A 14089-nucleotide genomic window follows, 5' to 3' on the forward strand; every position below is an offset into this window, starting at 1 on the left:
TGATCTTGAGCTAGGCGCGGTTGTTTTTGTGTTAAAGATATGGCGACACTACCTGCATGGTACCAAGTGTACGATATTCACCGATCATAGGAGTTTACAACACATCTTTGATCAGAAAGAACTTAATATGCGTCAACGCCGATGGGTAGAACTTCTCAATGATTACGACTGTGAGATTCGTTATCACCCAGGCAAAGCTAATGTTGTTGCCGACGCTCTCAGCAGACGAAGTTATTTTCTCAGCATTCGCAATACCCAAGCCCAACACGATCTCGAAACCCTCATCCGCGAAGCTCAGCACGCCTGTTTCAATGAACGCACTCTGAAGAAGGAAAGAATCTATCACGATGGAGCTCAGCTTGTAAGCAAATCAAATGGGATCTTCTATTTTCTGGACTGAATTTAGATCCCTAAGCGGACCGAATTACGAAAGATTTTGATGGACGAAGCCCACAAATCCCGATATTCTATTCATCCCGGTGCCGACAAAATGTACCAGGATCTTCGCTATAAGTACTGGTGGCCGGGCATGAAGAGGGATATTGCTCTCTATGTTAGGAAATGCCTGACTTGTGCAAGAGTCAAAGCTGAACATCAAAGACCCTCTGGCTTACTCGAACAACCACCAATCCCTATATGGAAGTGGGAGAGTATAGCTATGGACTTCATAACAAAGCTTCCGCACACGTCATCAGGTCACGACAACATTTGGGTTGTCGTTGACCGTTTGACCAAATCTGCTCACTTTTTGCCAATACGGGAAGACTACAAGGTAGAACGATTAGCCCGAATCTACACCGTCGAGATCATTTGTAATCATGGTACGCCTCGCGACATCATCTCTGACCGAGATGCTCGGTTTACCTCGCGATTGTGGGAAACGTTTCAAGCGGCTCTCGGTACGACGCTTAACTTAAGTACCGCATTCCATCCTCAAACCGACGGACAGACTGAAAGAACGATCCGTACTCTTGAAGACATGCTCCGCTCGTGTGTCATAGACTTCGGTGGTAATTGGGATAAATACCTGCTTTTAGTCGAGTTCTCGTATAAAAACAGTTATCATACCAGCATCTAAATGGCACCATTCGAGGCTTTATATGGAAGAAGATGTCGATCACCTATTGTATGGCACGAGATCGGTCACTCGCAATTAACAGGTCCCGAGTTACTACAAGAAACGACTGACATAGTTCTCCAAATTCGAGACAACTTGTTGAAGGCTCGAAGTAGACAGAAAAGTTACGCCGATAGATGACGCAAGCCCCTTGAATTTGACGTTGGCGACTACGTACTCCTAAAGGTGTCACCTTGGAAGGGTGTGGTCAGATTCGGCAAGAAAGGGAAACTAGCGCCTCGATATGTTGGACCTTTTAAGATTATGGAAAGGATCGGAAAAGTCGCCTACAGACTCGAACTACCGGAGGAGCTTAGTAATGTCCACCCGACTTTCCATGTGTCAAACCTCCGAAAGTGCCTGGCTGAGCATGATTTAATTGTACCTCTCGATGACCTTCAAATAAACGAAACACTACACTTCGTGGAGAAGCCTGTAGAAATCATGGATCGCCAAACCAAGCAGCTCAGATGCTCGCGTATCCCTATTGTGAAAGTCCGATGGGAAGGCAAACGAGGCGCGGAGTTCACTTGGGAACTCGAAAGCGACATGAAGGCGAAATATCCGCAATTGTTTGCTACGGCTTCGACCTAATGTCGGGAAGAAATTCCCTAAACAAGGGAAGGCTATAACACCCCTGTGTTTCGAAAGTCAAAGTCAAAGTCAAGATTGAAGTCAAAGGAAGAAAAGATCGCTAATTGCGATCTGCCACTCCTGCTCAATCCCTGTTTTGACTTCTTTGACTATAGTCAGTCTATTTTATGTTTTACGTTAGTTGTATTATGTGGAGTAATTATTAATAATCGAAGTAATCGAATGTTTATCGCTACGAACCGCTTTACGACTGTGAATAATAGGAAGTAACAATGAGATAAAGTTAACCAAACGCTAGTCAACCTAATCTAATCAACATCGCGCTCGCAAACTCGAATTACGCATTTTGGTGATTGTTATATGTGTGTGTGTGTGCCTTAAGTGTTACGTGTGCATGTTTATTTACGTTGTGTGGTAATCAATCGAATCGCAAACGAACACAATCGCAATCAAATCGAAATCGCAAACCAAATACGAAACAAGGACGATTGTATGTAGATATAATATGATGATTAGTGGAGAAGAGACAGCGCGTGATACGAGTAGTTGGGATTAAAAGTAATTTGAATAGGAAACTCTATTTTGAGCGATGCGCAATCGCAATCGAAATCGAAATATCAAAAATCGTCGCGCCGGACACTCGAATCAGGCAACTGATCGATCAGGCTACCAGCCGGTCGACCAGCCGGCCGATCGGACTGCTGTCCGATCGGACAGGCTGTCCGATCGAGCTGCCTGGCCGATCGGCCAGCACTTTCCTTATTTGGAAGCCTATAAATACCCCTGTCATTGTCATCATTTCCACTTTTGGAAACTCTCTGATCGACCAGCTCGTGCTCTCCACCTTTTCTCATATTTCTCACGATTTCGGTAAGATCTCGTCCTAAATCTTGTACTTTCTTGATCTACACGCACTCCTACACCTTTCTAACTTTTAAATCTTATCTTATAACCGTGAAATCATCAAGATTCAAGGTGTTCTAGGATGACGTCATCATGTGTTATTGAAGAACTTCATGTTTTGGCCTCAATCCACCAAGAATAACTTGGATCTAACTGATTTCCACATAAACAAAGAAAGATCTTTCACAGATCTAAACATATTCGCGGTGAAAGGGATTAAAAGATGGTTTTCCAACTTTCTTTCAACTCTTTTACACCCAATGCCTTCAAAACCTATAGAAACGGAGCTTGTGTCGGCTTACTAATCATTCCGGTGGTTGCGTGGCCTAAGATCCGGATTCTATCCATGAGGTTCACCGATTTTGGGTTAAACATCAAACACCGTCCCGAACCGTTCACCAATCGAATTTGGGTGATTCCTGTCCGATCAGGAGAACTAAGTAATGACACGACTTCTGTTGTTTGACTCGTTATCAAAATACCTCGATAAAACGACAAACAATCAAAACAACCAAGTGTTAGACGAACAGGCCGACCAGGACAAGGTGCTGTCCGATCGGACTGCGGTCCAAACGGACAGCCAGCCGAACGGACAGACGGCCGAACGACCGGCCAGCCGGTCGGCTAGCACATGGGTCCCACGCTTAATCAACTTATTTGAAGTGGAGTATTGAACGAACTGCTATCCGATCGGACTACCATACGATTGGATTACTCTTCGGATCATGAGATACTTGACTTCAACACTTAATCGATTTTCAACATGTTCAATGCACTAGGAATGCCACCCGATCGAACTGATGTCCGATCGAGTGCCTTCTGCTAAGAACTTGCTTATACTGAGGCACCTAGCCGATCGGGTTGCCGGCCGATCGAACGACGATCCGATCGACCGACCTGAAAGGTAAGGATACTTCAAGGATTTCAAATACTGCAACAAAAACTTCAAAAGTCAAACCATCATACACAAACACATCTTACTCAAAGGAAGAAACAATATACTCGAACAGCCATCTGATCGGACTACCGTCCGACCGGACAACTGTCCGAACGGACTGTCAACCACACGGTCAGCCGTCCGATCGGACTACCGTCCGATCGACCAGCTGTCCGATCCTTCAGCACTTGTTTCCGTTTTACGCGTACTTATCATTATGCTATTGAACCATTCAGGCTAACCCTACTCTCAAGCGCTCCCTTCAATCCATCAACTGCTGTGAGTATACTCGACCCCTTTTTGCTTTAGCACTTTTGGGTGTTACATAAGTTGCTTATTCTAAATCACAATCGAACACACTACGCAATACTTTTAAACGCTAACCGTTACCGCATGTTATATGTGTCTTAATGAATGCTTGTTTGTTATGTTTACACATGGAATGCTGTCTACCTGCCTTAACGACGATAGTACTATAGTTTGGACTCAGCACCTGCTCATGCGGGGGTTGTTAAGGACAATTATTTGCATGAATTACAGTGGTGATCATGTATTACGAACTGCCTTGGGCAGTCTACCCGCAGTCATTGGTATCGACAGGTTCATGTCGATAACTAACATGCTTCGTTTTCCGATGTGTACGTGCTGGTTATGCGTAAACTATTTCGAACTTTATATGCTATTATCAAACTTGTATACTCGCCTTTACACTATGTGTATTGACTTTATTTTAACGTATGTGACAGGTGTTTAGGATGCTTATCTGCTAGGAAAGTGAGGCTAGAATAAAGCTCTAGAGTCCAACAAATAGTTGTCTGTAGTAATTGAATCAAGGGTCTCTAGAAGCAGATAAACAATTGCTATATTTAAATATGAGTTGTCCGAACAGAATTAATTGCCTAGATTTGGTCTGTAATAATTTGCTTACTGTTTGAGACATGGTATGGGACGTGTTATTTTAAATTGAATAGTAATGATAATTGTTATGGAAACTTCTGGACAATCTGTTTCGCTCAGTGCCATGCCCCGATGATTCCGCCATCGGTTGGGGTGTAACAGGAATGGCATGTGTGTTGCCGGACAAGGAGTAGAAAAATAAACCTAAATGGTTAGAGAGATAAAGAAACAGAGGTTGAAGATGATTCAGTGGGTTTCTCTCTCTGAAACCAAAAGTATTTTATGAAACCTTTACGTGTTACCAACAATATATACTCCAAGTATGAGTCACTAAACCTACTTAATTATAATACAAAAGTAGCACACGAATAAAATATAACCACCTTATAGTTTATTATGCATAGGGTACAAGCAATATTACATAGTTGCAAATTATATCTTTATATAATATAATATAATATAATATAATATAGAGTAAGCTGCAATTTTACCCCCTGGGGTTAGGGGTCATTGGCATGTCTATCCCCCCTAAGGAAATAATTGCAATTTTACCCCCCACTGTTTGGGGTTATGTCGCACTTTTACCCCCTGCCGTCAGTCAAAGGTTGTTTGAATGTTATATGCAAGGGTATTTTGGTAATCTTACCCCATATTTATTATTACTATTATTATTTAAATCCTGTTTTAGTTCAGATCTCCTCTTTCGTTTCTAGGGTTTTGCAGAAGAACTCAAGATGAAGCGGTGGGTTTTTGGATTATCTTGCAAGCAACGAAGGAAGGAAGGGGTTTATAAATCGATTTTGTTCGTCTTGTTGTTCAGAAATGGAAGAAGAATATTCTCTCGCTGATACTTCAAAGCTGCTGCAAGCTGCTTCTGATTTCTGCTCTCACCCTGGTTTGTTTACTAATCACTCTTGTGGTTTTCTGCTTAATTTAACTGTTTGTTTGTTTGTTTTGATCTGCTGTTAATCTTCTTCAGGCACTCGATCGGAAGCTGCTGTGAAGGAGTTTCTTAATTTCTTTCCTCTTCCTGTCATTATTAGGTAGTTTTTCTCATCTGTTAATTCGTTACTGGATGATCTTTATATTTATATGTTTTTCTGACTTCCTTTGCTAGTAATTAAGGATGCATGTGAACTTGAATATAGTTTACATAAAGTTAGTTAGTAGGGCTACTTTTGGAGATTGTCAAGTCTAAGCAGTCAATGGCGATTTCAAGCGAGTTGTATCCAAGCCAAGACGAACTCCTCTATGAAGAAGAACTCCTCAGAAATCCCTTCAGTTTGAAGCTATGGTGGCGATACTTAATTGCACGCACCGAGTCTTCGTTCAAGAAGTGAGCCGTGATCTATGAACGAGAGTTGGGTTTAATTTGGGTTTCAAATTTGTGGGTGTGGTGAATTTGAGTTTTAAAAAAATCTTGAATTGTAGGGTGGAGGTTACAATTGTGGCGATTTGGGTTACATTTATGGTTTTAATTTTGATAATTATGGGGAATCTGGAACAATGAACTGATGCTGATGATGAACTTGATGTGCCGATAGCGTGTTATTCGAGAAGGCGTGACAGTAAGAAGATTGTTTTGAGGGATTCGAGTAGTTTGGATGTACCGTTGATTTGCTATACTAGAAGATACAGAATGGGTTGCTTGAAGAGTTCAGCTTCTTTGAATGCACCGTTGATGTGCTATACTAGAAGGCGTTCTGGCTGTAAAGCTTGTTCACATGATATAGAATGTGAATGTTATATCTGTAAGGCACGTAATCATAGTTCTACATCATCGGAAGGCTTGAAGGCTTGTAATTCTGGTTCTACTTCGGATAATAGTCTTAGTGACAGCTGTTGTCAAGAAAATGACATAGGAAGAAAGCCTCTTCGCTATCTTTTAAAATACTACAGAGTTGGAAAAGAGAAACCAAGGCCTTCAGTTTTTGCTGAGGGTTCGGGCTGTTCTTGTATGGATTTAGCTAATTTGTATCCTGAAGGCATGCCTGATACTAGGAGTTATGGAAATGGCAATGAATGCCTTGAAATTTTGGAGAACTGTGACGATAAAACTGATCGCTTTTTGTTGAAATACAAGAGATCTTTAAGATATGAAGCCAGCATTTAGTTGTAAAGTGGAATAGTTTTCTTCAATGTTACCTTTACAAATTGAATTTCAGGTATTCTTACTGTAGTTAGTTGTTGATAGTTGATAATGAGGTCTCATATCATGTATTTATAATTTCGAGGCACAACAATCTGTTATAATGATTTGAACTTCCTTTGTGAGTTTTCACATCTATGTATTCTCAATAAATGTAGTTATTTTTACAGGGGTTAATATTGTTGCTTAACACAGAGTATAGGGGTAATACAAAAGGGCATTTTAGTAATTTACCAGTGGGGGTAATTATGCGACATAACAAGAACCTTAGGGGGTAATATTAAAGGGTAAAATAGTCATTTCACATTAAAATTAACAGATCTGTTAACAAATTTGACACCGGGGGTAAAAGTGTGACATAACCCCAAACAGTGAAGGGTAAAATTGCAATTATTTCCTTAGGGGATAGACATGCCAATGACCCCTAACCCCAGGGGGTAAAATTGTAGTTTACTCTATAATATAATATAATATAATAATTAAATAAATAATATCCACAAAACACACTTTATGCATGAGGTACAACCAACTAATACCCATTTGTGTTACAAATAGATAATATATAATAGAGTGAATTGCAAGTTTTGTCCTTTATCTTTAGGCCATTTTGCAAGCTTTGTCCTTTATGTTTAAATTTGACAAGTTTTGTCCTTTATGTTTGAAAATCAAGCACGTTTTACCCTTTGGGGCAAAACGTGCTTGATTTTTAAGGACAAAACGTGCTTGATTTTTTAAACATAAAGGACAAAACGTGCTTGATTTTTAAACATAAAGGACAAAAGGTGCTTGATTTTTAAGGCCCAAAGGGTAAAACGTGCTTGATTTTTAAACATAAAGGACAAAACTCGTCAAATTTAAACATAAAGGACAAAACTTGCAAAATGGCCTAAAGATAAAGGACAAAACTTGCAATTCACTCTATATAATATATAATAAGCTTTTCAAATAACATGCAGATTAATTCTAACTTATCTTTTTTGTTTTGTTTTAAAACATGTTAACTCTAACAAGACTCATTAAAAAAGAAACATAGTGTGTCAGTTGACCCAGACCTATTTTTTTCTTGTCGGGTTTTGAATCATATTAGGAATTGACGGCCCTATAATTTCCTATATGGGCTCATTAGAATGGCTGGACATACTTTTTCTATTGCTTCTTATATTTACTCGAGCAAGCTAACGATCAAGTTTATACTAATTTGAACTTGACTTGAAAACTATACAAGCCAGCTAAGCTTAGTAGTTTGTTTCAAACTGAATTTTAAACAAGTTTCAAGACACGTACTGTACTTTAAAAAATAAATAAAAATAAATAAATAAATAAATAAATAAATAAATAAATAAAGGGATTTGTATGTAATAAAACAAAGGTTAAGGTCTCATTAGCACATTACTCAAGACAAAGTTTTCCAAACTTTCAAAGCATGACACATTTTATTTTAACGGTAAATTTGGATCATTTACGAACCAAATTATGATCATACAATTAACGGAATCACCTGATTATATCCATATCTACTAGACCATAATACATATAATACCAGTCCAGAAAAAAAAACTCATATGTGTATCTAACCTGAAACCTAATGTTGTAACATTATACATATGAATTTAAAGGGTTGATGAACAGTAACAAAAATATTGATTCTTTTATATATTATCGTCATTGAAGAAAGCAATAAATATTCTAAAGATGAGCTAGGTAGAGTTATAAAAACAAATAGATAAGAAGAGGTGTCAAAGGGCAATGGGAGAAAATATGAGCTCTACATACTATAATAATAATAATAACAACAATAATAATAATTTATATCCTGAGTCAACTCAGGTTTTCGTTCTACCGTATGTTACGTCAGAGAGTATTCAGCTTTTGTAGTAGCACAACGTTTGTCAAGTGGCTGTTGGGGGTATGGTTCACCGGGAGAACACTCAAGCCAAACTCTGAAGCCAGTATGAGTCAGGTTAAGACAACATAGTCTGGCTAACATGGAGCAACAGGGCTCTCCAGTTTAGAGATTGTGGTGGCCTAACATAAGAAAGTTGACATTTCAAAAAAAAAAAAAAATACTAATACATAATGTGATTAGTAATTAAGTAGGTAATACTACTCATGTTATTGATACATAATAAGATTACGGTTTTCAATTTTAACTAACCATCAAAAGATTATATACACTCATTACTTAGCTAATTAATTAACTAATAACAATTATAACTTTATATGTTAGTTTAGAAGTATGATGAACACTAAGTAATAATTTTTAGGTATTTGTGTTTATTTGATTTATTATTGAATTTGATTTTTTTGTAATAGCTTGCGTTAGTAACTTTTTAAAGCTAAAAAAAACTGAATATGCATATGTGTATTTCGATTGAATACGCAGGTTTGCATTCAATATAGAATTCTTTTTGGTGCCGTAGGCTATGAGCGTCGGTACTGTAACGAACTTAACTAATTCTTACCGAACATCAGTATCTGTATCGCTATTATCGAAGCCGGGACCGGTGTTCATTTTAAGGGTTTTCTATTAATGTAAAAGATGACTTAACTTTTTTGGTTCCTATATTAAGTGTCAGTACCGTAATGAACTAAACCGATACCAACCGAATTTCTGCCGCGTAGCGCGGAGGGAATCACACTAGTTATACATTATACACCAATTTTAAAGCATCACACATGACATCAGTATATATGCCCTCTTTATATAATAGACCCTGTTCGTTTAATCGGCTCCACTTTTTGTTGTTGGTGGTGATCGACGGCTCCTGATTCACACGCTCCACGTCACATCTCCGGTTACCGGCGATCGTAAGTCTCGCACATCTGTACCTTACCTTACACACACCTACTTATTAATCGTCATTTCACTTCAGATCGGAACTGGATCTGCTGCCAATTCTTATTATTATTTCATTGATCATTCACTCACAATCGGATAGCTTTTCTTACTAATTACGTTATTTAATTATTGTGTTAGTGATTTGTAGATGCGTTTGTTTGTGTGAGTTGTTAATGTTTGTTTTTGAGTTCAGATTTGTAAAGTAAAGCCGTGTTTTCATTTGAATATGTGTTGTAATGATGCATACATTTCTGATTTCAAGTAAGGAATTGTTTTTGCTTCTTAGTTGAACATAGTGATTTATCAAATCAAATTGGAGATAAAATTGCATGGAGGATGAGAGTAACTTTTAGGTAAAACTGTAAAACCTGGTCTCTTTCTTCTTTAGGATCTCAAGCATCCAAGAAGTGACTGCACAAAGAGGGTTGCATACTATGGAGGGGCTTAGTTTCAAATTTTACATGTTTTATTGATGTATCTTTACAACTTTTTTAAGTCTCCAAATTTGCTTCTTTTTGTAGGCGCTTTCTGTTTACGTCCCAAATGGTGATAATCTTGTTATAACTTAGGATGTAAGCTAAGCATCACATGTGATTGTGTGTCTCATCATGTATAAGGAACACATGCATAGGATTTTAGTATAATTTAGTATGATGTTACAAGAGGATCAAACCTGCTCCATTTTTTTTTAATTCGGAATCAATCTCATGTTTTTGTTTTTGGAACTAGTGGAGATAGTTTATGTGGCATATTGCACTTTTTTTTTTCTTAAATGTCAAGCATTTGGCCCATCTTTATGTTTGGATCATATATAAGTTTCAATATAATTATGAAAATAGTCTTAAACACCACCACCCACTACCGTCCATCACCACCACCACCGTCCACCACCCACCACTACCGTCTACCACCATCACCGTCCAGCACCACCACCACCACCGTCTGTACACCACCACCAGTTTATTTTAGAAGTTTGCATACGTTAAATATCAAACAACCTTCTTCTTGCAGACTGTAGAGGTTTGGTCCAACTCTTCTTCTACAGATGTCTGCAGATGTGGTCCGCAGACTGCTGACATTTTACCTCTTAGAAAACAAACAGCACCTTAGTTTAATTATCTAAGCATGAGTAAATAAACAACTATAAACTCTTACGGGTCCCTTTCTATGCTAGATACAACAATGGGGCTGTCTTTTACCAAGCTATTCAGTCGCCTGTTTGCTAAGAAGGAGATGCGAATTCTGATGGTTGGTCTCGATGCAGCTGGTAAAACCACAATTTTGTACAAGCTCAAGTTGGGGGAAATTGTCACCACTATCCCTACTATTGGTATGCTTCATTGTTAATGGAACTAATTCCTTATTGGTTGCGTTCCCTTTCTATTATATATGTGCATAGCTTTGATGCTAGGTGACTAGTTAATGTCTTGAAATAATGTATATATATTGTAGATAACCTCATATTTCCATGAGTCTCATGAATTGGTAAAGTGTAGTCTTAAATTTCCGAGCTGGAAAAGGCAGAAAGTTTTACTATTGGGGCATCAGAAAAAAACTAATTTTATTTGACAAGTGTATTAACGTGGTTCGTTCTATTCAAAGATTTAAATTATTATTGTAGTAATATTGTTTCCTTTAATCACAATTAACAAAGTATTTATCTATAAAGAAGTACAAAATTGGATAGAAAATGAGAAAGGTGTATGCTTTGTTTCTAAAGCTCGACCTCGGCTCATGGGTAGTTTTTCAAGCTCGGCTCGGTTATTATTTATTAATTAATTTATATTAATTATAATTACTATTTTCTTACAAGTTTATATATAACATAATATATATATAGGGGCTGTTTGGCTGAGCTTTTCAAAACAGCTTATTTGCTTATTTGCTTTTCTGAAAAGCAAATAAGCAAATAAGCTCTTTTGAAAAGCTCAGCCAAACAGCCCCATAATATTAAATAAAAATGAAATAAGTAATAGGCTTGTCTAGGTTCACGAGCTGGCTCGAGCTCGTTTAAGCTCGAGTCGCTCGAGCTTTTATACCAAGCCGATTTCGAGTAGATTGCGAGTAGCTCAGCTCATTTACACCCCTATTTGTTAACCCAAGCACCCGGGCCAAGTGTTCATTTGTGTATGGCTTGTGGATCAGTCTTACTGCTTTAAAAATCTCATTACATTATTTTTAAGGAATCTTGCAGATCTGCCAGAACATTCTCTTTCGAACCAACCATGATTAACAGTTTGATATTATATAAAAATGTACAGTTTCTAGTTTTTGTTTTTTATGTTGTAAACTTGTATTTTTGCAGGATTCAATGTTGAAACTGTTGAATACAAGAACATCAGCTTTACTGTGTGGGATGTTGGGGGTCAAGACAAGGTAATGTTATCACCAATTAGTATATACATATTTTTCCCCAAATGAAAACGTCTTTCAGTTTTTATTTTTTGTCGGTATGGTCTTGGGTTGGAAATCAAATGCTGATTTTAGTTGTTTTCAGATTCGACCGTTGTGGAGGCACTACTTCCAAAACACACAAGGTCTTATCTTTGTGGTTGACAGCAATGATCGTGACCGTGTAGTTGAGGCCAGGGATGAGTTACACAGGATGCTTAATGAGGTATGTTGAGGCTCTAAGCTCTTTTACTTTGCAGTGGGAGTTTGTTGTTTCTATATTACTTAGTAATGGGGTTGTTGTGGAATTACAGGATGAACTAAGAGATGCAGTGTTACTTGTTTTTGCCAACAAGCAAGATCTTCCAAATGCAATGAATGCTGCTGAGATCACTGACAAACTTGGTCTGCATTCTCTCCGACAGCGACACTGGTAACTAACTCTCTCCAACATCACTTTGCCATTGATGCATGCATGCATGCATGGGTGTGTTGATGTATAAAATTGAAACTGATGTATTAAATGATATGTATAGGTATATCCAGAGCACATGTGCCACCTCTGGGGAAGGTCTTTATGAGGGATTGGACTGGCTTTCCAACAACATTGCTAACAAGGTGAACCCTCGTACAACTTTCATGGCTTAAAGATGTATATTATTTTAGCATAATGATGAACTTGAAACTCATAAAAAGGTGGCAAATTGTGACCGGAGAAGTTACTATTCATGGGTTGTAAATTGTTATATACTAGAGGGGTGCCGGCCCAATGCAGCGGGAACATACACTGATAATCACGCAAAATGTTATTTTTTTATATAACTAAAAAGACTATAGCAATACCATACCTAAATTAAAGAGAATAGAGTGTCTTTTTTATGATGTAATTTTTTAACAACATATTTATGCATGAAAAAGTTATGTTCGTCGTGGGGAAGTTGGTTTAAAGTCAACAATGTGTCTTAAAGGATTGTACCATATTCTTTAAAAGTTGTAATTATTTAAAGTCTTAAAGTTATGTAAAATTACCTTTGTGTTCTCTTGTATGTAAATTTGTAATAATATATTATAGTACTTGTAAAAGACCTCTGCTCATTAGCTGGGTTATAATTGTTTGCTTTGGCTCAAATTTCAGGCTTAAAAGGGACTCACGTATGCATCGTATAACGAGTATTGTTAGCATTTTATCTATGTTGAGGACTCGGGATTTCTTCTTGTCAAACACTCGTATTTTGATCCGCTTTCATAGACTGTATACATCATCACATTTAGAATCTGTACGACTTGATTTCTGTAATATGATGTTTGGTAATAAGCAGATGATCTCTTTTCTGTATTCTTTTACGTGGCTTTGGTGTGGCATTGTTTTATAAGGTAACCGGGTTTTAGATAGCGGTCGTTGCTTCCCTCCTTATGTCGCCAGCTCAACACTAACCTCTGCAACAACCAAATGATATTATGTAAAGTTAGAAAATCTATATTTTTTATATTATGGATTGGTTAAACAACTGCTAGTTAGAGATGTGGATTATAGCCCCAATTATGTTCTAGAGTGGTGCAAATAGGTTCCTACATTTTCGCATGGAGAGTGGAGTTGAATTGGAGTCGGTGGAGCATCTCTTTTCTGTGTATGCATTTAGTTTGTTGCGATAAGCATTTATCTTATTATTGTTAACATAATATTTAACAAAGTTTGGATTTTCCAACACAACAATACCATATATTAACACCACATTTAATATAATATTGCCTTTATTTATTCGTAACACGTGTCACACTAGTACGGTACGGACTCAAAATAGCGGGGTGTCAATCCTATTTTAGGCTAATATACTAAAAGTGATACAACCTCAGGGGCCAAAATCGTAATTTACTCTGAAAATTATGACAACAACAAAATAATAGTGGTAGTGGTAGTGGTAGTGGTAGTGGTAGTGGTAGTAATAGTAGTAACGTTATTATCTACAAGATTAAAGATTATATCAAAATTGTTTATGTTTATTATTAAAGTTAGCCACATATTAAATCTATTTTATATAACATAAATTTTAAGATAATAATAACGTTATTATCTACAAGATTAAAGATTATATCAAAATTGTTTATGTTTATTATTAAAGTTAGTCACATATTAAATCTATTTTATATGACATAAATTTTAAGAAAGACTTTAAAATTAAAAAGTAACATTTTTCTTTATTCTAGATTATAAAAACAAACATAAAATAAAACTTTGTTTGAATTTGTTTGTTAAAAGTTTCC

At 37.2% G+C, this 14089-nt stretch overlaps 1 protein-coding gene and 1 long non-coding RNA gene across 2 annotated transcripts; both read left to right on the forward strand.

The window, feature by feature from the left end:
• The first annotated feature begins 5142 nt into the window (after positions 1-5142).
• Positions 5143-6764, forward strand: LOC110889863. Its single transcript, XR_002564004.2, has 3 exons — positions 5143-5343; positions 5428-5491; positions 5566-6764. It is a non-coding gene; the product is annotated as an uncharacterized LOC110889863 (long non-coding RNA).
• A 2491-nt stretch (positions 6765-9255) lies between these two features.
• LOC110889861 (ADP-ribosylation factor) lies at positions 9256-13166 on the forward strand. Its single transcript, XM_022137437.2, has 7 exons — positions 9256-9405; positions 10611-10766; positions 11742-11812; positions 11934-12053; positions 12142-12260; positions 12364-12445; positions 12963-13166. Exons 2-7 carry the CDS (start codon positions 10619-10621, stop codon positions 12966-12968), a joined length of 546 nt encoding a protein of 181 aa, XP_021993129.1. The 5' UTR covers positions 9256-9405; positions 10611-10618; the 3' UTR covers positions 12969-13166.
• The last annotated feature ends 923 nt before the right edge of the window (positions 13167-14089 follow it).

This window comes from Helianthus annuus, chromosome 5 (assembly GCF_002127325.2).
Source record: "Helianthus annuus cultivar XRQ/B chromosome 5, HanXRQr2.0-SUNRISE, whole genome shotgun sequence".
Classification (NCBI taxonomy): Eukaryota; Viridiplantae; Streptophyta; class Magnoliopsida; order Asterales; family Asteraceae; genus Helianthus; species Helianthus annuus.